This window comes from the organism of the source record quoted next, unplaced genomic scaffold, assembly GCF_019419815.1.
Source record: "Pyrus x bretschneideri cultivar Hongxiangsu unplaced genomic scaffold, Pyrus_bretschneideri_v1 Contig22, whole genome shotgun sequence".
Lineage (NCBI taxonomy): Eukaryota > Viridiplantae > Streptophyta > Magnoliopsida > Rosales > Rosaceae > Pyrus > Pyrus x bretschneideri.
The window spans coordinates 5,272,833-5,296,075 of record NW_025999524.1 but is presented as its reverse complement, the minus strand read 5'-3'; the positions used below and the strand labels follow the sequence as shown (position 1 = coordinate 5,296,075).

The 23,243-nt window shown below is 39.1% G+C and overlaps 4 protein-coding genes and 1 pseudogene across 4 annotated transcripts; 1 reads left to right on the top strand and 4 right to left on the bottom strand.

Annotated features, from left to right (window-relative positions):
• Positions 1–1,358: 1,358 nt before the first annotated feature.
• On the top strand, positions 1,359–3,276 carry LOC103943070 (nudix hydrolase 17, mitochondrial). The gene is made up of 5 exons (XM_009353265.2): positions 1,359–1,709; positions 2,167–2,272; positions 2,455–2,538; positions 2,715–2,843; positions 2,989–3,276. The coding sequence occupies exons 1-5, from the start codon at positions 1,639–1,641 to the stop codon at positions 3,115–3,117; spliced, it is 519 nt and encodes a 172-aa protein (XP_009351540.2). The 5' UTR covers positions 1,359–1,638; the 3' UTR covers positions 3,118–3,276.
• A 2,814-nt stretch (positions 3,277–6,090) lies between these two features.
• LOC103943258 lies at positions 6,091–8,811 on the bottom strand (annotated as a pseudogene).
• Positions 8,812–8,890: 79 nt separating this feature from the next.
• On the bottom strand, positions 8,891–11,707 carry LOC103943057 (1-aminocyclopropane-1-carboxylate oxidase homolog 4-like). The gene is given in 3 exon segments (XM_009353252.3): positions 8,891–9,222; positions 10,768–11,166; positions 11,168–11,707. Coding segments are annotated over 3 exon segments (1,089 nt in total). The 5' UTR covers positions 11,609–11,707; the 3' UTR covers positions 8,891–8,973.
• A 2,919-nt stretch (positions 11,708–14,626) lies between these two features.
• Positions 14,627–17,850, bottom strand: LOC103943059 (1-aminocyclopropane-1-carboxylate oxidase homolog 4). Its single transcript, XM_009353253.3, is given in 3 exon segments — positions 14,627–14,765; positions 14,768–14,975; positions 16,808–17,850. Coding segments are annotated over 3 exon segments (1,185 nt in total). The 5' UTR covers positions 17,747–17,850; the 3' UTR covers positions 14,627–14,727.
• Positions 17,851–18,265: 415 nt separating this feature from the next.
• On the bottom strand, positions 18,266–20,578 carry LOC103943060 (1-aminocyclopropane-1-carboxylate oxidase homolog 4). The gene is made up of 3 exons (XM_018646423.2): positions 19,644–20,578; positions 18,980–19,245; positions 18,266–18,577 (listed from the first exon to the last, which is right to left on the bottom strand). The coding sequence occupies exons 1-2, from the start codon at positions 20,493–20,495 to the stop codon at positions 18,997–18,999; spliced, it is 1,101 nt and encodes a 366-aa protein (XP_018501939.2). The 5' UTR covers positions 20,496–20,578; the 3' UTR covers positions 18,266–18,577; positions 18,980–18,996.
• Between the last annotated feature and the right edge of the window lie 2,665 nt (positions 20,579–23,243).

Below are 23,243 nucleotides of genomic sequence, written 5' to 3'. Positions count from 1 at the left end.
CTACGAAAGAAACTAAAATAACTCATGTTTACCTTATCTAAAGAAAGCATGCATGAAGCAGACCGACTCAGGTAAGTTTTTCTCGCAAACTCTTTCTATGTCACATCAATCAAATAGATATATAGACGTAACAAACTATTTATGATATCAAAGGATTTAAAATTCAGCTTATTATTAACATTATTCATCCATGTAAAATACGTAATCATACACTTAGATCCAATATCTTATACAATGTTCGATTACTGAACCCTAATGACATATACTATAGCTACACGCAAAACATTGAAAATACGCATGCATGCAGTAAGAATGAATGGCAAAAAAAGCCATATTCCTTTTAACATTGCGAATTATTGAACTTTCTGGAGAGGATACATATACGAATGCTCTTGGTGGCCTTCATTTAATTTCTTACTAATATGATCTCAATCATTTGAAACTATTGACAACGCTCTCATCCAAAAGTATAACAATGCCCGTAAAAAAAAAAGCAAATAAAAAAAACAATCGAGTAAAAGGAATATGCCATGATTCTGTTGCGCGTGAAAGAAGGCTAGTAACGAAAAAACTCAAATAATAACCGGAGGGCAAGCCATGATTCTCCTGCGCATGCGGGAAAGTAGGAAGGGACAGAGATAAAAAAATCACCGAAATAAAAGGCATGCGCATGATCTATACACGTGAGCATGTCCTCAGAAAGTCAACTTCCACCGGCCCAATGAATTGTCGCCGCGTGGACTCAGCCAATAACAAAAAAGGGTTGTTGTTGGGAAACGACATAGAAGGCCTCAGAGACTCAAACGAAACAAATCCGTCTCAGAAGGCGACGTGAGTGTCGTCCGCACCCAGGGCATTAGTTGGACTACGTTTGTCCCTCTCTCTCTTTAGCGTACGAGAAAATTTCTACATGTATGGTATGCTTACACGTAATGTTTTTCGTTAAATTATAATACATATCCTTTAGAGAATACCAAGAGATTCTCATAAAATGGGATTCTGCATAGATTCCTTACATCTCATGTTTTTAGCATAATATTTTATAATGTTGACCTGATATTCAACGTTAAACTATGAGATGATAGTAAATATATGAAGAGTCCTACTTTTGAGAGAGCTACATGCATTTATTCTTTTTAATATAGTATCAATTATGTTGTCTATTCATATTCCGTAACACATAAAAATATACATTACATCTATATAAAAAGTGTTCCCTGATACAGGTAAAAAAATTTGTCCCAACGGTTCATATATATGATACATTACCGGAGATACGACCTACCCAATATAGTAATAAATTAGTGTGGGGATAGAAGAGAAACGGTGTTTTGTTATCTTGAAACGGTGGCCATCAAAGCCTTTCTCTATATATATCTACTTGGTGTGTCTTTGCCAACCCATCTTTTTCTCTGTGCCCCCAAAATCTGAACTTACATTGCACAATTGCATTTCTGTCTTAACCTCCAATATTTATATAACTTGATCAACTTTTTTTGGATTTGGGATATAATAACACAACAAATCCTAGCCAATCCATATTTCCAAACAACCCTTTTCCCCTTTTGTTTCTTGGCCTTTTCTGTGTTCAATTAATTAATTTGGTTGATCAGAACTGCAAACCTAGATTCCAAAAAGATGACTTGTTTGGTTGCTCGGTCGGGAAGGGAATTGCAGAGGTACAACATGGGCCGCCGGCAAGTCGTAGGGTGAAGCTCTTTTCCTTCTTCTTCTTCTTCTTCTTCTTCTTCTTATTCTTCTTTTCTGGTTGTTGTTGTTACTGTTGTTGTTGAGCTTTTCTTGACATGGTTTTGTTACGTTGAAAAAGTATTGGTTGGCTCCTCCCGTTCGTGTTCTTTTTCTTTCATGATGGAGAGAGAGAGAGAGAGAGAGAGAGAGAGAGAGAGAGAGAGAGAGAGAGAGAGAGAGAGAATTCTAATGTATAACTGGTTGTATATCTCTTGTATCTGAGAATCTCTCGTCACCGTGGGGACATGCTCATATATCTCGCACTTGTCAAATGAATCCATTTAAGTTCTGTTCGGTTTATGGATTTTTCTATTGTTCCGACAATTGACTGTTCCTCGTATTTTAGCTTTAATAAAAGGTAATCACGATTAATAATATGTTTAAGATGTTTAATTTGTTTAATATTCAATGTTGCAGATGCATTCCCTATAGATACAAAGATGGCAGTGATGGTGCCATTAGCAACGAATTGGAAGTCCTTGTGATCACTTCACAGAAAGGCAATGCATTTATGTTCCCTAAGGTATAAATTACATGAGGTTATTTCGTTTCTAAATTTATTTCTTAAGGTAAGTTTTCCCTTCTCCGGAAGAATGATTAATGTGGCAAAGCTATTGGCTGGTTCCCTAAAAGAACTAAAAATTGCTTTCTAACCCCATTATATATCCATACAAAATTCAACCAAGTATTTTGTTTATTAATTAGGGTGGTTGGGAACTTGATGAATCCGTAGAAGAAGCTGCTTCAAGAGAGTCACTAGAAGAAGCAGGGGTCCTAGGCAATGTTGAGGTTGGTATCTTTTCTTTGTTCTTTCACTTCCCTTTTCACATTTGATTGGGGACCGAAGCAGGACGGGCGAGAGTCAAACTATTGTCATTGATGATGGGATTAATGTTCTACCGCGAAATTAAATTCCATTTTGGCAAATGTTTTGTCCTAATTTAAGTTGTAATATATGATTGCAGTGCCAATTGGGCAAATGGAGTTTCATGAGCAAAAGCCAAGAGACATATTATGAAGGGTACATGTTTCCCTTGTTTGTCAAGGAGCAACTAGATCTTTGGCCTGAGAAGAATGTACGACAAAGAATATGGGTATGATTTTACACGTAAATCATAAGTTCATCTATGTGCATAAAACTAATAATTTTTATTTAATGAGTTAATTGTACGTACATATTAGACAGTGATTTTTCAAATTAAACGGTAAATCTTATGTGATCAAAATATTTTTATATAGATGACTACAACGAAAGCAAGAGAGGCATGCCAACATTGGTGGATGAAGGAAGCGTTGGACATTTTGGTCGAACGGCTTACCTCGGAACAGAAACAAGAGGAGAATGTACTGGCTTGTTCTTTCAATTAATTAAAAAATCAAGATTCTCTTGCATTGTACATAGAAATTGTTTAGAAGAAGTTTCCGTCCAGCCAAAAAATTGGACTGGTTTAGGGCAAACTTCTCAGGCGGATCAAAAAGTGTAAAAGAGGAATTAGATTAATTTTTTATTTTATCGTAATTTGTTTTAGTGTTTAATTGTTGCCCCCTCTCTAAGTGAGGAATTAGATTAAGTTTTTATTTTATCGTAATTTGTTTTAGTGTTTAATTGTTGCCCCCTCTCTAAGTTGCTATTCTCCATCTTCCGATGAGAGAGAGCAAATTGATGTGTTATAAAAAAGGATTCGAGAAGAAGAATTTGCAGGATATATGTGCATGATGTACATGCTTATATGTGAATTAATAATTTTTCGGCCAAGAGTCATTAGGTCAGGGTCATCTAATCCAAGACATATTTTTTGAGTATGAGGTTTCAAGTTTGACTAATTATAGCTGACATGTTATGATGAATTTCAGGCTCGTATTCCACACGATACGTTTTGAATTTGATTTATGGCTATAGTAAATTGCACGATGGTGGTCAGAGGAGACTGAAATGCCTATATGAGTCTTTTCAGCTCTCAAAATGGTGAACTACTGTGACAAAACCATCAACTGATCCCTTTAAAAAAAATTAAAAATTATAGCTGACGTACCGTGTCACTTAGTCTAGTATTCACAAATATCATCGTATCGACAAAAAACAAAGAAATTTACGAGGACCAAACTGATAACTAATAATCTGCAAGGATGATAGTGAAATTATAAGTAAAGCACAAGGACGTTCCTACAAATTGTCCCAAGTACCAATTCACCATGTGCTGCGCTATGTGAACCCTGATGCGGGGTTTTAAACTTCAAACAAACATAACGGTCATCCCGTCCCTTTTCCGCCAAAATCAGAAAACCCCAAATGTGCAAGCTTCTCAGAGCCGGCCATAGCTCTCTCTATCCTTTCCTCAGAACCCACTTCAAAGCCCCAAATTCCTCTCCCAAATTTCCCAATTTCACAGCCCCAGAGAAACGCTAGCTCCCAATTATCCAAAGCTCGACTTCATAGTCAACGAAGTCAAAGAGCTTCAATCGTCGAAACACTCAAAACCCACAAACATAATCACCCAATTTTCGCCGGGCGCCGATGAGCCACCCGACCGGGGCCGGTCTGGCCTTTTAAGGTAATGACGATGATTTGGTTTAAAGGGATGAATTTTGAAATTATTTTTTCTTTTCAAGTTTGAGGTTGTAAGTTTAATTAATTTGGATTGAAAAACGACTGGCATTGAGTGCAAAGCTTGTGATGCAATGTTTTCCTTTCTGCTTATTTCAACTGGGGCTGGTTGAGACTGTTTATGTGGAAATCTTATTAAACACCCAAGTGCTTCCTGGAAAAGGTGCTTATCCAGAAAGTGCTTTTACGACACAGAAACGCTTTTTGAGTTTTTCTTTCAAAGGTAGTGAAGAAGTAGTTCGAAAGAGGCCCTTGTGATGCAACCTGTTGGATATTTGAACTCTGTGGGATGCACGGCACGACATGTTAAATTTAGCAGCGGAATTCGTAGGTGGAGTTTGAAATGACTGAGGTTGTTTTGTTTCGCCATTACTATTAACATTTAAGCTTGCAGTTATTATTTCAAGTGTGTGCATGATAAGGATGATTATCTTGTTTCTGAAGGCCAGAGATGTTATTTACTGACTTCGACTTGAAATACGATGTTTGTAATCTCGACCTTTGTTCATTAAATTCCCTTCGTTGCCAGGATGTTGTCAAGGAAAGATATCCAGATCATTTCCAGATGTGGATGCCCGAGCTTAGATAGGAAAGTCGTTAACTCAGGAAAGCGTCTAAGGGCTTATGTGGGTGTTGATGAAGGAGATGCATGCGCTTAATATCTGAGTAATTTCCTCTTATTTGAATGAGCCTATATTATCAGTCTTCTTTTGATCCAATATTAGTTATCTTGTTTTCAATATCTTGTACTTCAAGCTTAAGATATAAGTTCGAATTGTCATATCTAATAAGAACAGGCATTTTAGTAGGTTTGCGGCTCCTGCAATTTGAGAGGAGACTGTGAAAGAACATACGTGAAGGCACGGGAAGATGGTGGCCACACTGTGGATGTCATGCGTTTCTTGTTAACGTATGGGCTTGATCCCTTTATTGGTACAGTGGAGAACAAGGCATGTCTAAACAAAATGGTCAAAGAATCAGTTCCAACGAAGCCACAAGGCGACTGGCTTGGCCCCATGTAATTTGACAGCTTGATCGTGCAGTTTATGATTATTGAATCTTGTTTAGTTGTTTTATCCTCAATAATATTTTTTTTCGGCAGATGCATCGTCCTAATTAAACTTTGCTAGAAATATCAAGTGCCTTCGTTGTGATGATTTTTCCCAAGAAAGACTGACACGACATAGAGAGGATCAAGAACGTCTTCCGTTGAAGAAGGGGGACTGGATATGTGACAAGTCATGGCTGCTAAGATCTTAACATTCTTCTGTAATTCCATTTCTTATTGAGATTTGGGGAGTAAATGTCTTTTCAGATGTAGATGCTTGCAATGCAAAGAGAAGCCTCCAAACCGGCAGATAAATCCCGGCTAGTGGGAGTGTGACACGTGAGTTTCTCTTATCAAATGTGATGCGCATTCATTCGTTTTCGATTGGAAATCAATGCTCAGTTCAGTGGTTCCGTATTGCTAATTTACCTTCTGTGATTAGAGATCTGTTTTCGTGCAGGTGCAATTATTGTAAGAATCTTAATTGGACTAAACTAAGTTGAATAAGGCTGAAATACAAATTGGTCGTTATACAAACTGATTTCGAGTTTAAATGTGAAAATAAGCATCCTAATATAACGGAAGCATAGGTCGTGATAAGGATGCCACATTGCTCCACGACTCTTGAAACTGATCACTGCGTTTACAGCAGTTAGTAACCACCCATCCATGATGGATGGAGGTTGGCGAAGTTCAAATCTATAAACAAGGATTCCCTGCTCACAAGAACACGTTCTGAAAACTAGGGTTCTATCACCATTGGAACACAAGGTCTTGAGCGAGTAGAAGAGTTCTTATGTATGATTAACAACCACCATAGCTGCACCAGGTAAGTTTTTCTCATTACATTTGATCGTGACCTAGCTAAGCATGCTAATATGATTTGGGTTGTTCTTACAATTATATCAACTTAAAGAGAAATATGGTGTGCTTAGAATGCGATCATAAAAGGCCTAAGGCAGCACATTCTTCAGAGATTTCAGCTGAACCTGTATGTGATGACGGAGGCTACCTTAGGAAGTTGAAGAGTTTGAATTCTACTGACATTACTGATAAGAGTCAATTTAGACAAAGTCCAACTAGAGCTGCAGACAAGTGGAGATTTGTAAACGAAGGAGATGACGGCCTGCAATCGTTCGAACTCATGGAATGAGGCTTCTGGGTTAGTAGGTTTTCCGTCACAGGAGGTAAGACGGAACTGTCTCAGAATCTGCAAAAAAAGGGACTTGTGGAGCATAAGTCAAACAATAACGAATCTAGGTTTGTCAAAATTCCAAAAAGATTGGAGCTTTCTGATTCAACCGACGATGAAGACATGTCAGAGTGGTTTGGGGATGGAGGAAACCTGGAAACACCAAGGTAATCTGGATAAGAGAATATCAAGTTTGGTTTGAAATCTGTGTAGGTCATAAATCGTTTGGATTCGATTAGAACCCACATTGTTTTCATTTGTAAGCTTTAGTCATTGATGTTTGTACAGCTCAAAGTGATTTATAAAAGATTTGTCATTAGTTCCTTTATTTTACCTTTGCATGAACTCTGCAAGAGTAAACTGACGGTAAAGTGCCGGTTTCACCGCCGAGACCTAGCTCCGGCAATGGGCCATATGTGTCCTCTCGAGTGCCTGGACTGAAAAACACTGCAACTGACACCCAAGGTTCGCGGTATGGGTTTGCCAACACCCGATGAAGAGTAGCTTTGTACTCACCGTTGGACATAATCTGAAAAATTAACCAAAGAATTATTCAATTATTCAATTTCGATTTTGTGACGAGAAGATACACACATATTCTAGACAACTCCAATACTCGAGAGATTTTTTCAAATGTTGGGTATTCAAATGGAACTCTACATGTCATAATATAAGTGAACGAAATGATATATATTTTTTTGTCCCTCCAAGATGGTCAAGGCTCGAGACAACACTATCATCAGTAAAAAGAGGCACTCCATCAGAGGATGTCCACAACATAGTTAGGGTTAAGCCACTTAACCATAGAGGCAAATGAATTCAATGAGCGACAATGCGCAACAAGGGTTCTATAGCCTTCACTCCCCTAATCAAATCACTCTATCACAATCATGACCGTCTCAGATACATGCCCTTGCTGTATGCTGTTTTTTTGCATTTTGGTACAAAAAAAAATGGTGTTAGGCAACTTGACCCACGCAAAATAAGACGGCCTTTGCTCACAAAAAAAGGGGCGCGCTTCTGGCATGCAAAGCAAGGCAAGCTCCACGCACAAAAAAAGAGAAAGGATACCTTGCACAATCATAGCGATTGCTGTGCACGGAAATAAGGTTGGCTTCATGCACACCAAAACGATGTGGGCTCCATGGATGCAAAAAGATGCGGACTTCTGGCAAGTAAAACAATGCAGACACCTCACGTGCAGAGCGAGGCAAACTCAAGCACACAAGATGAGGGATGCTTCACGCATGCAAAACGAGGCGAACTCCTAATTGCTCAAAAAACGAGTTGAGCTCCAAGCACGGAAAACTATATTTTGAAGAACATTAATATAATAGTTTAGGTAAAAGCATATAACTTTCATGTCACCGTTGCAACCTTATAGGGTAGTTTGGTAAAAACAAAATTTACCTGAAGTACGTCGCCAACGTTAATAGCAAGTCCCTAGCAAGACCACCAGGTACTGGCTTCACATCCAACCAACCCTCACCATAACTTAACCTGGAACCCACCCCGTTTGATCCTGAAGGAGCACGGTCAGCACTCAGCACTCCCTGATCAGAATGAGATGCATGCCCCACCGTCCGATCAAGCTGCGGGCAGTATGGGTAGTAATGACCCACCATTGCCCGGCCTTTGTCCAGACACGTCATTTCCCTCAACTTGCCGGGGCCCAATCCCAGCCCTTCGATTGTAAGTTCCAACAGCACCTCTCCCAGACGTAGGATCTCCCGGTCCCACCCAACAAACTCGTCTTTTGACAAATACCCGGCGCTCGTTCAAGAACCAGGATTTGACCCTCTGCCGACTGCTCGTGGAACGCCTTGATGGATTCGATCGTACAGTCCAAAATCGGTGATGGGATACCTTGGTTGGTGATCTGAAAGAACCCCGGTGCTCGGCACGTGCGACTGATTTTGTCAACGACGGATGAGCGGTGATGGGATACCTTGGTTGGTGATCTGAAAGAACCCCGGTGCTCGGCACGCGCGACTGATTTTGTCAACGACGGATGAGCGGTGATGGGTGTGGAGGCCGGCGATGTCAACGGTGGGGATTAGTGGTTGTCGTGTATCGGGTCGGAAACCTTTTAATATTTCGGACGGGTGGATAAAGAAGCGGGAATGGAGGATTGGAGCTGTAGAATTGCTTGATTTCTTCAGCTCTATCGTAATCCAGTTCGCCGATCAAGGTGTTCTCCACCGCCGCTGCCGCCATGCTGTTATTTCTGTTCAAATTTCACCTCGATTCCCATTAGAGGGCTACCCATGAATGCTGTTAATCATGAACTCCGGCATTTGATAATCCAATTCGTATTTTTATTGTAGTAAAGATAAGTTACACACATCTCAAATACAGTTTTGGTCAAATAGTAGTATTTTACAGCTCAAAGTGATTTAGCAAAGCTTTGCCATCCAATCCTTTCTGGAAGAACCTTTGCATGAACTCCGAGAGCGTAAACTGCCGGTAAAGTGCCGGTTTCTGCGGGGAGACTAGCTCCGGCAATGGCCCATACGAGTCCTCCCTTCTGCTCGAATTGAAAAACACAGCGATGGCCACACGTGGTTCACGGGATGAGTTCGCCAACACGCGATGAGCTACACTTTGGTATTCACCATTGGAAATAATCTGAAAATGAACCAAACCATTTGGTTTCAGTTTCACAGTCAACAAAATCAAGGCCAAATATCTCTATTGCCCGCCAAAAGTAAGGTAAATTCTCACTTTGCCCACCTTTGCTTTTGTTTTGTCTTCGACTTTGCTCCTTGTCGTCGCCTCCGTCCAAATTTTGATTAAAAATGATGACGTTGCATGCATAATTTCATCTAAAATTCTGTGCGAATTTATTTTGACCTCATATAATAGATTTCTACACCTAGTTTATTCTTTATACCTATATTATTTTGGAAATTGAGATTTAAACCCCTGAACTATCATACCAGTTGAAATTAATCTCTTAAACTATTTTTTGGTAACTATTTAAAATCAGTCAATTCACCGTTTACCGATAGATTGCGAAATCAATTCCATCAAATTCAATGGCAAATAGTCATTTCATTATCAATTGTTACTTATTAGTTATAACCACCAATAAATTTTGACATATAGACACGAATAATTCAAAAACATATAGCATGATAAGAAAACATAAAATAAAAAAACCAAACGTTTACATAACAGACCATCTCACGTTGTCGTTACACATTATTTTGTTTTCAAAAGTCATAAGTTTATTGGTGGTTATAGTTGGTAAGTAAGAATTGATGAAGAAAAGACTAATTTTCCTCTGAATTTGACCAAATAATGGATGGAATTTACCGACAATGAGTCAATTGGTTGATTTCAAATAATTCAGGGATTAATTTACCAAAAAAATAGTTTAGGGGTCAAATGACAGTTTACCCTATTATTTTTAATTATTCTACAATATGGATTAAGTGATGGTAGGGTTTGAGTATTGGGTATGAATTTATTGATAAATTTTAGCTTTATTGTTAATTTATCTTGTACTTGATGATAATAATAGAATAGGATAAAAAAAGACAATTCACATTTAAAGTTTAACCTGGATGTAGAGAGAAATCAAATGAGTTCAAATAAAATTTCCCTATCGTTACCACCTCATCAAATTTATTGAAATTTAAGATGGAGTTTATTGCATAGAGCAACTTGGAACACAAAACATCACTCAAGGGGCAAGGTAGGGTTATTACTTAAGCGTTGGTAAACTTCTTTATTTTTATTGGTGAAATATTATTTAGTTTGTAAATTATGTCTCCAAATGTAGTCTACATAGCATTACCCTTTTAAATTTTAATAATGATTAATGTCACTAATAAAAAACAAACACGTTAATCTACACTTAAGTAATAATCTTTTATCAACTTTCATGTCATCTAGTTTACAAAATTCAATCTCCTATCCCATTGTAAATTTGTAAAATCCTCATTTTTTTAGTAAATTTCACAACCTAAAAACAAAGCGATCAGTTTTTAGAGAAATTTTTTAAAGTGCTCAAAATATTGTCTGATACACCAAAAATATCTAATTAAATGAGTTGATTATTATTATTATTATTTTTTTAAATTCATCATTTGTATGCAATTTATATGTAGTGGGCAGAAAGTAAGCAATATATTTTCACACGTAGTTAAGGGTAAAAATGGAATTTACCTGAAGAAAATCCCCAACGTTGATAACGAGAGCACCGGGGACAGGTTTCACATCTACCCAACCCTCACCGTACTTCACCTGCAGCCCACCCATGTGATCCTGAAGCAGCACGGTCAGCACTCTTGGGTCAGAATGAGATGTAAGCCCAACCGTTAGATCAGGTTGCGGGCAGTACGGGTAATAATTCCCCACCATCGCCCTCCCTTCCAGACACGTCATCTCCCGCAACCTCTTAGAATTCAATCCCAGCCCTTCGCTCGCCAACTCCATAAGCACCTCTCCCAGCCGTTTGACCTCACGGTCCCACTCAACAACATCCTCCCGGCAAATCTCCGGCACTGCTTCAGGAACCGGCGGAATCGGGCCCAACCTCATTTGAAGCGTGTCCCTCCAGCTGGCAGGCTTTTGAGCTGTAGAGGTCCAGGTTGGAGAAATACGATACGCCCGTGCCCATCTCTCTACGGTAGAAGCGCGCTTTCACCTCCGTCGGCTGCTCGTGGAAGTCCCTGATGGCTGCGATCGTGCGGTCCAGGATTACGGATGGGATGCCGTGATTAGTGATCTGGAAGAACCCGAACGTGCGGCAAGCGCGGCTGATTTGGTCGACGATGGAGGAGCGGCGATGGGTGTGAAGATCCGCGAGGTCGATGGTGGGGATTGGGATATCGGGTTTGGTATGGTGTCGGAGGTCGGGTAGAGATTCGGGCGGGTGGATGAAGAAGCGGGGGATGGAGGTGAGGCCAGAGTCAACGAGGCCTTTGACTCCGAGCTTGGAGCTGTCGAATTGCTTGATTTCTTTAGCTCTGTCGTAATCCAGTTCGCCGATCACGGTGTTCTCCATCGCTGATACAGAGAATACAACTTAAACGAGGCCTTTCCGACTTTACCGTCTCAAACAAGCCTGAACGACCTTACTGTCTTAAATGTTAATAGACGTACTCATTTATATTGATGATACTTTATTTAGTTTGTAATTTTAATCTCTAAATTTAGTCTTCTTAGCATTAATCAATTTTTAACTTAAATTGATAAATCAAATGAGGCATCACCAATTGAAAATAATCACGTTAATTAACGTTTAAGTAATAATATAATCATCAACAATCATATCATTTAGTTTGCAAACTTAATTTACAAAATTTCATCTCCATATATTATTATTTTCATTAGCCAAAACAGAGAGCACAAGTGCCTAAACTATTGTATAGTCCTAACACAATGGATCATGATAAGGTTCTAACAATTGCAACAAATAAAATGCAGAGAAAATGTAAAGTTATTACACAAACTCTCAAGTCCCTCCTACTTAACATTTGTTTGGACCTAATTTTACATTATCAGACCGAGTAATCGAGATCGTTAAATGAGCAGAATTTTAAACTGTTGAATGATAAAGTTATTGAAATGATTTGTAGTTATTATCGAGAAATAATATTATGATTTTAATCATGATATTATCTCTTAGTAATATATAAAATTATTTAAATCTAATATTTGTCTAAATCTTAATTGATTTGAATGATGATGGAATGTAGGGATATGCTTTAAGGTACGGTATCAGATAATGAAGAATGCAGGATGGGGTGATTATCATATAAGCGAAAATGGTGCGCGCCTTTTGATGTTGATTTGGTTTTGGCCACATGGATTCATCTGAGCAAAAATACAGGAGATGCCGCATGCAATAGCATATTCCAGTTTAAACTGGAACTATCATGATGATCTGGTGAATGGGATTTGCATGGATTGCGTGTAGTTGGAAGAAAGCATGTGGCATGCATGGCTGCATCCGGACAAAAAAGTGGTCAACTAAAAGTAAAATAATGGTATTAAATAACGATGAGATAAGAAATTTAGGTAAGCTAGGCCTTTTTGCATGATAATGGATATTGTCAATGAGTTTGAAGTGGTAAGAATTGAGGGTACTTTGAGATTTCAAAGGAATGCCTGTGTCTCCTTTTATAGAAGCCCACGGGCATAAGGAGACTAGGGAATTTTTTTCCCTGATGTGTCAAATATAATATCAGTTATTTTGATATTGTTTTTGGAGTGTATTCGGAAAAGGTCTTTATTGAATTGGCGATCAAGGAGACTTGGCTATAAATACAAAGTTGTAAACATCTCATCAGCCTTTTCAAATACACATTTAAATTATCATGCGTAAAGCTTCTCAATAACCTTGAGATTTTTTCATCTTCCGCTTTTTTCCCGCCAACACATCTTCAGTTTGGATAAATAACACTATGAAGGCAACCGGCGATATCTTCAGTTTGGATAGACAGCACTGGAGCCGTAGAATCAGCCGTGGAGCATCTTCAGTTTGGATAGACATCGCTGCTTCGAGATCAACTTGTTATTTATCCAAGTCTCGATCAATAAGGATTTCCAACTCCTTTTTTTATAAAGGTCATCTCATTAGCCTTATTGGCGAAGTGATGTGTTACAGGTCATAGGCTTGGCACATTAGAACGCTGAGTTTTATTTTATGATTGGATATCCACAAGTATCTTTTAGAGTTCAGCGTTCCGACAACCAAACTACATTTACCATCAAGACATTTATTACTTTCGAGTATTTGTGTCTGTATATTTTGATACTAGTTCAGCGTACCTATACTCAGTGGCGGATCCAGGATTTCAAGATCGGGGGGTCCTAAGATAAAAATTCAAAAAAATATATATTAGACTAGTTTGGTTCCATAGCACTATTTTTTATTGAATTTGGTTCATTAAATAATCAAAATTAATCAACCAATCAAGTGGCCCAGTGGTAAGGGCGCAGATTTCGGCTCTCAAAATACAAAAAACACGGAGGTCCCGGGTTCGAGGCTCCAAGCTGGTGAGTCTGCTTGATTGTAGCCAGGAGAAAGCTGAAATGCCTCTGTAAGTCTTCTAGGCTCCTAAAAGGGATAGATAACCGTGGCTTGCCAGTAGTTGTCCGGTTTAAAAAAAAAAAATAATAATAATCAAGATTCATCTCAAAGGTAATAAAACCAACAAATTGTCCTCAGCAACATAACGCATCAATTAATGAATCTATAAAGATGAAATTTATTAATGTAACATACATATTACAATTGGGAGTTGAGACTAGAGTCTAGGATTAAAAAACTTAAATGAATTTGGAAGAAATAAATTTAGGCAACTAGAGGTGGTGGAACGACAAGTGGTGTTAGGGGATGGGGTAACTTGAGTTTAAAGTTGGAAGGTTGCAACGATTTGGAGGATTAAAACAAAAATTAGAAACCTCTTCTTCTTCGTTATAAGCACTGCTGCATGCACATCCATGGAGGCAACAAGCCTCTCCGCTGCACCTGCCCAAATTGTTGGAGGGTCCTGAAGGTCGATCACAAGTGTTTCTTCGGGCTTCCGGAGGGTCCCGGGACCTCCCGGGTCCCTATATGGATCCGCCCATGCCTATACTCTCACGAATACAATTACTGAGACCAAATCCGGTGCCGACGATTTGTGATCTTCGCATAACTAGTAGCCTTGTCTTCAAGCTCTAGAACTCGAAAGTTGAGACGTGTTCCTTCCTTGGCCATAGTCGTAAGATTGAAAAGTCAGCAGCGCACCCAAAACGACAAAACACATTTTACTCCCCAACCAAGCTCGGTCGACAAGTTGGCACACCCCGCACACAACCGAATGACGTAGTTAGTTTATTAGTTACTCGACTTGCGCACCACGTAGGCTTAGTAGTTCTCAAAGTCATTTATCCGAACTTTCGAGTGGTCCTGCAACCAACCGGGTCCAGTAATGCCTGCGCCAGAAAGCGCTACCCATTATTTCTACGTGTAGAACGACGAACTTAAAGAGTATGTCAACGAATGCTCTCAATTGTCGAAGCAGACTCCACATTTGATAATCCAATTCGTATTTTTATTACAATAAAGATGAGGACACACCTCTCAAATACAATGGTTCATACTTCATAGAGTTCTGGTCAAATAGTAGTATTTTACAGCTCAAAGTGATTTACCAATGCTTTGCCATCCAACCCTTATTGAAGAACCTTTGCATGAACTCTGAAAGCGTAAACTGCCGGTAAAGCGCTGGTTTCTCCGGGGAGATCAGCTCCGGCAATGGCCCATATGAGTCATCCCTTCTACTCACATTGAAAAACACAGCGATTGACACACGGGGTTCACGGGATGAGTTTGCCAACACACGATGATCTACACTTCGGTATTCACCATTGGACACAATCTGAAAACGAACCAAACCATTACATTGAGTTTCGGTTAAACAATCAACAAAATAAAGGCGAAATAGTTCTACTGCCCGCCAAAAGTAAGGATAATTCTCACTTTATCCCCCTTTACTTATGTTTTGTGATCAAGTTTACTCCTTGTCGTCATCTCCGTCCGAAATTTGGTTAAAATTGATGGCATTTCATGTATAATTTCATCTAAAATTCCGTTGAAATAGTACCACTACCACCTCATCAAATTTAAAGAAATTTAAGATGGAGTTGAGTGCTTGGAGCAAATCGTAACACAAAGCATTACCCAAGGGGCAAGGTAGGGTTTACGTTAACTCCAAGAACAAACTGCAATTTAACATTTCTACAATTAAGCCTAATAACAAATAAACTAGCAGGGAAATTTACTGAATGCAGATGCAAAGTGTGATTGCTAAAGAGAAAATCGGTTAAGGTAGTTTCAACACGTGATAGAGATGCTCTAGCTAAATCGACTATTAAATGGAAGCAGAAAAAGAAGAAGACCTAGAAAGACTTAGAAAGAGACATAAGAATAAAATATCAAGTACCTGGGGCAAACGGAACACTTGGTACAAAATCGAGCACGATAACGTTTTAAAACTCATACATCTCACCCCTCTTAGGCCTAGTTTAATATTGCTTTTTCCACCAAAAATTGTTTAACTTTAAAGTTAAGTAGTAAAAAAGTATGTGGTAAAAATAAAATATACTACTTATTTTAAAAGTAATAGCCTCCAAATAACAGTTTTTAAAAAGAGCATGCAGGTTTCTCTTAAAATCTAATTTAATACAAATCAAAGTTGAGCCATTAGAATACTTTTAAGAAAGTTTTAACGAAAAATCGGCGATACTGTTCACCTTAAAGAAAAATCACATTGTTACACTAAAAACAATCATGATACTATTCACTTTACCTTTTATTTTATCCTTATTGTCAAAACTCAAAGTTTTCAAGTCATTTTCATTAGTTTTCCTTACTTTTAATTCATGTGATAAGTTCATTAATTTTAAACAATAACATTATTTATTATTCTGGACAGTGCTTTTACATTATTTATTCTTTTGGACGGTGCTTTTACATTATTTTTCTTACCCATAACACTTTTAAAAATACAATTGATCAACCGATCAATTACCTTATTTTGCAATTAGTTGTCCTTAAAGTACGGAGAACAAGCAATTTATTAAAAAAAAAAAAAAAAACACAATAATCGCAATGTGACCCTTGGATCATCTTCAATGGTTAAACTAAAAACTAAATTTTTTAGCCTGGAAAATTTAACTTTTAGCCTAGAAATAGCTTTTCTGCTCCAACCGTTCTAACTTAAAATTTTAGCCCGAAATTATTAAAAAATGAACTTAGGCTATTTTTTTGTTAAATTAAATTTTAAAAAAAATAAATATGTAGGCTATCGTAAATTAATTTTATGAACATTTTAATCCAAAAAAATTTAAATTTCGATAAATATTAGGTAGAGTCCACTTCGATTTCTGGACTAAATTTTAGGAGGAATTTGGCATTGGTTTAGCATTTAGTATTTAGCCCAAAATTTCCCCTTAGGTTGGACTGAATTTGAGAGAAAATTTTGAGAAGTAATTTGACTTTTAGTCCACAGTTGGAGTTGGTCTTAATGAAATACGACTTAATTGTTGTTGTATTGATATGTTGTCGTTTTGATAATTTGTAGATTTGTAAAATACTCATTTTCCTAGTCACTTTCACAACCGAAAACCAAGGCGTTGAATTATAGATGGCATTGGGCGGAATGGATGCAATTTATTTTCACACGCAGTTAGAGGTAAAAATAGAATTTACCTGAAGAAAATCCCCAACGTTGATGACGAGGGCACCGGGGACAGGTTTCACATCCACCCAACCCTCACCGTACTTAACCTGCAGCCCACCCATCCGGTCCTGAAGCACCACGGCCAGCACCCCCGGGTCAGAATGAGATGTTAGCCCAACCGTTAGATCAGGTTGCGGGCAGTACGGGTAGTAATGGCCCGCCATCACCCTCCCTTCCAGACACGTCATCTCCTGCAACCTCTTCGCGTTCAATCCCAGGCCTTCGCTCGCCAGCTCCATCAGCACCTCCCCCAGCCGTTTGATCTCGCGGTCCCACTCAACAACATCCTCCCGGCAAATCTCCGGTACTTCTTCAGGAACAGCGGGAATCGGGCCCAACCTCACTTGAAGCGTGTCCCTCCAGCTGGCGGCTTTTGAGCTGTAGAGGTCCACGTTGGAGATATACGATACGCCCGTGCCCATCTCTCTGCGGTAGAACCGCGCTTTCACCTCCGTCGGCTGCTCGTGGAAGGCCCTGACGGCTGCAATCGTGCGGTCAAGAGTTACCGATGGGATGCCGTGATTAGTGATCTGGAAGAACCCGAATGTCCGGCAGGCGCGGCTGATTTGGTCGACGACGGAGGAGCGGCGATCGGTGTGAAGATCCGCCAGGTCGATGGTGGGGATTGGGGTATCGGGTTTGGTACGGTGTCGGGGGTCGGGTAGAGATTCGGGTGGGTGGATGAAGAAGCGGGGGATGGAGGTGAGGCCTGAGTCAACGAGGCCCTTAACTCCGAACTTGGATTGGTCGAATTTCTTGACTTCTTCAGCTCTATCGTAATCCCGTTCACCGCCGATCGTAGTGTTCGCCGCCATGGTTTCTCTTTTTCCGGTCAGAGAAAATTGCTTTCCACAAAGTCCGAAAGGATGATACAGAGGCCCTGGATTTAGGCAGCAGGCACTGTGCATGAATAAATAATGGTTTTGGTGAGAGAGAATTCGGATAAGACGTGTTGCCCCAGAACTCCATCTTCATTACACTCTCGCTCCCTAGTGTTTTGTTCTTTTTTCATAGAAGTCCATAAATTATGAACATTACAATAAAACCCTTGAGGTTTAAATCTATTTTACTTACACCCCTATGGAGTAGCATGTAATTTCAGAAAACTTTGAAAGGTTTGTAGAAACACGAAAATTCTCAGCCATCTCAGATTCTCAAAATGTCAATTTGACATAAATAAGTGGAATCAGAAATATAACCAATCCATCTGGTTGCGGTTTGGTTCGGTTTGGAAGAGAGATATTCTGACTAAACCATCAATGATGTTCAGTTATGTGCGGTTTTAAGACTTGAACCAAAATAGAACCAAATCCTTTGTTTGCGATTTGATTTGGTTTCAAACGGTTTTGATTTCAGTTTCAAATCATTTGCAAACTAAATGTTTTATGTCATTAATACAACATAATTGAGTTATGGCATTAGTAATATAACCACAAAAAATAAATTGTTCATGTAATTCAACAAAAAAGTTTTGGTGTTTCAACTTTCAAGTCCCTACTGTGCATTGTCCAACCCTTTCGCTTCCTTTCGACACTTACTCTTCTAAAGCTTATGAGGCCTTTAAGCTTGTGAAGGGGCTTATCAAGCGATACTTGGGAAGACCTTAGACGTTATGAAGGTGAACCAAGTAGATGAGTAGCCACTCAACCTTGTAAACTAAAAGCTTGAGATCTTCTGAAGCTTGTTATTGTGGTTGGATTAAAAGTAAGAGAGGCGATGCTTGAATTGAACTTGGCCAACTTTACACAACACAAAAACATAAACAACATAAATCACATTAGTTGTTAGAAACTTTTAGAAGCCCACAAATATTTTTTTATACTATGCAGTTCGATTTTAGATATTAAGAACCAATACCAAACTGTTTTTAAGCTTGTGGTTCAGTTTCAAACTGAAACCATTTCAAAACCGCAAAAATCAAATAGTTCGGTGCAGTACGGCTCAGTCCATGTTATATTTTCGGTTTTCTATTTCAAGTGCCCACCCCTAATTAGAGTTGGAAGCTAAGAACTATCAAACATTAATAAATTAATAAAAAAAACACTAATGTAATTTAATAATTGCCAAAACCAAATCCACGATCAGCATTATCAAGAAATAAGGCTAACTATAACATGATTCGCGGCGGAAATGGTTCATACCGTTTGGTTACGTCGTTTTACAGCCTAAAGTGATTTACCAAAGCTTTGCCATCCAATCCTTTATTGAAGAACCTTTGCATCAATTCTGACAACGTAAATTGCTGGTAAAGTGCCGGTTTCTCCGGCGAGACCATCTCCGATAGTGGACCATACGTATCCTCTGTATTACTTGGGTTGAAGAACACTGCAATTGCCACGCGTGCTTCGCGTTTTGGGTTAGCGAACACCCGATGATCTACGCTCTTGTATTCTCCGTTGGACATAATCTGAAAGTCAACCAAAGTATTCGTTGTTGTGACACATCGAAAATTCTAGGTTAAGAAATCACGAACAACCACCTTGCATATAATTCTGGAAAATTGAAATACGAAAGTTTATATATTCCCGTAGAATCGTAACAACAAAAGAAAGTAAAACGAGAAAGTATGAAAATACTTATTTCGGTTAAATATCGAAAAAATTCTTATATTTCGTCTAAATCAGTATATGAAATTCTCTAAATTTCATTTTAAATTTTCATCATTTTTATTAAAAGCAATCAATATCGAAATTAATACGATGTATTCATTGATATTTCCTCCGTTACTAATATTTTCAACACTGAATTTATCTTTATTAGAGAACATCGGCAGTGAGATCAGTTTTGTAGTTGAACTACATTTACCTGAAGCAAATCCCCGACGTTGATAACAAGAGCACCGGGGACCGGCTTCACATCCAGCCAACCCTCACCATATTTAACCTGCAATCCACCCGTTTGGTCCTGAAGCAGCACGGTCAAAACTCCCGGGTCAGAGTGAGAAGCAATCCCCACCGTCAGATCAGGCTGCGGGCAGTAGGGGTAGTAATTGCCCACCATCACCCTCGCTTCCAGACACGTCATCTTCCTCAATCTCCACGCATTCAATCCCAGCCCTTCGCTCACAAGCTCCATTAGCACACCTCCCAGCCGTTGGATCTCCTGATCCCACTCAGCAACCGCATCCCGACAGATCTCAGGCACCTCTAGATGATTCGCCGGCGTGGGGCCCAACCTAATTGTTAGCGTGTCCCTCCAGCTGGCGGCTTTTGAGCTGTAGAGGTCGAAGTTGGAGATATACCGTACGCCCGTGACCATATCCCTACTGTAGACCCGTGTTTTGTCCTCCGCCGGCTGCTCGTGAAAGGCCTTGATGGCTGAGATCGTACGGTCCAGAGCTGCCGACGGGATTCCGTGGTTTATGACCTGGAAGAAACCGAACTTTCGACACGCGTGGTTGATTTGGTCAACGATGGATGAACGGTGATGGGTGTGCAGGCCGGCGAGGTCGATGGTGGGGATCGGTGTTTGTTGGGAATCGGGTTTTGTATCGGATCGAACGTCGGGTAGAGTTTCGGGTGGGTGGATGAAGAAGCGGGGGATGGAGGTGAGACCAGAGTCAACGAGGCCTTTGACTCCGAGTTTTGTGTCGTCGAAATCCTTGATTTCTTGAGCTCTGTCGTAGTCATGTTCGCCAATCACGGTGGTCGCCGCCATGCCTGCTCTGTAGAGTTCAGCTCTGGTGTCTCTTTCTTGATTTGATATAAAAACTGTGGGTTAGCATTTAATTAGCAGAGTAGATACAGCCGGCGTGAGCAAATTAATAATATGAATTGAATTGTTAGATGGCAAGTACAGTACAGTTGACCAAACACGTAGTCGCACATAGAGGCAATCATGTTTTGTGTGATCACGGTTAAGTTACGTCAATATTTTACATTATTTTTTAGAGATAATAAGATAAAAATGAATAGTAATATAAAATGTTTACGTGGTTTAACCGTGACCACACAAACAGAAGGGTACGAGAAGTGAGAGGGCAGAAAATCTGCCTCCCTCGCAGACTCCCAGTCCCATAATTGCTTATTTATTAATTGGGTTGGTTTTTTTTTTTATATTGATCAAAGGTAACATCCATTACCAGTAACAACAAACTTTACAATACAAATGACTAAATTTTACAACAAAAAGACTCAAAAAACAAACAAACAAACAAACAACAATGCCCCAACCAGAAGTTGAGACCGAAACAAAAGAAACTTGAAAACAACCAGTTCTGTTGCATCCTCCACCATAACCACCGATGAAACCACCAAAACAGCAGGCGTGCATGTTAATCCACACAAATTCTTGCCCCTAATTAAGCTTCGCCTCATCGATACCAGCATCCACTCCCAAACTTCACTCCTAGCACAGCTACATACAACAAAAAACCTACAGCCAATTGAAAGAAGCTCGTGAGAATCCACGAGCAACACAACCAACAAAGGCAGACAACAAAGAGAAGGTGGTGGTGCGAGGAACACCTAACCCAGTGGAAGCACTCGATCTATACTCACCAACTCGAAACACTACAACAAATCATAGCAAAGTATGATTGAAGCTCGAAAATTTGAGGAATATGGACGAGACAAATCAAAGGGGAGAGAAGAAGGCAAATCAGCCAAGAAAACCAGGGAAAAAACAGTTGATGGGAGAAGAGAAAGAGAGAAACAAAGAAACAAAAGAAAACCCACTGATCCCAGCCAAAGCTAGGATCAACAGTACCAGAATTGGGTTTGAATGTGTAGATTTGGATAATTAGGGCTTAATGGTATATATTGCATGGCACCTGTCATTCCAATATTTGTAGAGGCCTGATGAATTTGGAAGAATGATCTTGAGCATTTCAAGAGCACGTAACCTCCCCATGTCCTGTTAGCAACTAGGCCAAGAATTTCCCCGTAAAATACTTTCCGACCGTTGAAGGGCAAGTTGGTGAACTAACAGCTTTATGACACAAGATCCCAGGAACAATGGAACAAGCCTACCTAGACATCAAGTCCAGGCCACTGGCGGCCAGCCAAGGGAACAAAGGGATATGGAAGGAAAATAAAAGCTGATAGTTAGGGCGCTTGATACGAATATCCACCAACCCCAAAGTTTAGCAAGGCACTCGACTACGTTGTCCCAAGAAGGCGTGCTAGTGTACTTGCACAAATGCCACCTCATTGCCACATGTGGAATAAAAAGTGGAGGGACAAGTAAAGTGGGGTCAGACAAGTACTCCTTAAGAGGACTCAGAGGAAGTGATAGACTCGAGCCCAAGGAGTTGAGGGCTCATAGATGACCTGTATAATGAGGACAAGTACTCCTTAAGAGGGTTTAGACAAATTGAGATATAAAATATATTCCGAGGTCACCAAGGGTCGACTCACGACCATTCTCGACTTTGTTAACCTCATTAGTTTTAAGCATTAACAGTATTATTGCCTCCCAATTTAAGAATTTTTTTATTGTAACGATGTACACTATACATATCTGATTAAAGGTTTAAAATTAAATACTGATGATCAATTTTTGTAAATGTTTAATTCACTAGAAGCATCAACAACAACAAAATAGTTGCAATTCAACAGATTATAGGTGTATCATTTACCACAGGAGCTAGCAGGACAATTCACTATGTTAAATTGAGAGGTCTTAAGTTTATATTTGAGATTCTTTCACTGATATTTTTTTTTACTGGCATTCCTCTTGGAGCGTATAAAAAATATTAGATCATAAAATTTCAAGATGTGAACCAAATCAAGTTATAATATAAGCATATTATATATTTTATTTGATTTTAATTGGTTGACAGGTTTTAATTGATTTTTTTTTTTACATGGAAATGAATGCCTGAAAAATAACTGCATTGTGAACATAATTGTGAATACAATAACGGGGAAGATACGGGACCGAAAGAGTGAAAAACAAGGATACCTAGCAACAGTACTATTTACGTTAAGAGAGGCTAAAATGCTTATGTGAGTTTTTTCGGCCCTAAAAAATGGTGGATAACCGTGGCTTGCCATCAATTGTCCAATTTTTTTTAAAAAAGAAGAAGCAATAGTACCATTTACCAAGAGGAGAAAATTAAAGAGAAAGGGAGTTCCTCTATTATGTTTATTATGTTTATCATTTGTAATTACAATAATTGTATCTTATTGTATGTAAACTGGTTTTAATATACACACACAAATATATATAATTGTCATTGGCTGGTTTTTGTATGAAAATATTGTAGAACTGATGTGTTGTACAATCATATCGTTTTCATGTGTGTTCACAATTCAGTATGTGAATGCAGGACCTTTTAAATCCTTAAAATAATATATATTTCACAATTCAAATTCAAATGTCACTTCATCTCCATGTGTGGATTGAACGATGAAGGAGTAGCCATCTACGCGTTTAGTTCATTTAATGCTATAACTGTGAAGC

What these genes read in the sequence shown, in the direction of transcription:
- LOC103943060 (XM_018646423.2), bottom strand. Translation starts at nt 20,495, where the DNA reads ATGGCGGCGACCACCGTGATTGGCGAACATGACTACGACAGAGCTCAA. An exon ending in ACGTCGGGGATTTGCTTCAG is followed by an intron (nt 19,246 to 19,643) that starts GTAAATGTAGTT and finishes GTTGACTTTCAG; the next exon opens with ATTATGTCCAACGGAGAATA.
- LOC103943070 (XM_009353265.2), top strand. Translation starts at nt 1,639, where the DNA reads ATGACTTGTTTGGTTGCTCGGTCGGGAAGGGAATTGCAGAGGTACAAC. An exon ending in ATGCATTTATGTTCCCTAAG is followed by an intron (nt 2,273 to 2,454) that starts GTATAAATTACA and finishes TTTATTAATTAG; the next exon opens with GGTGGTTGGGAACTTGATGA. An exon ending in ATGTACGACAAAGAATATGG is followed by an intron (nt 2,844 to 2,988) that starts GTATGATTTTAC and finishes ATTTTTATATAG; the next exon opens with ATGACTACAACGAAAGCAAG.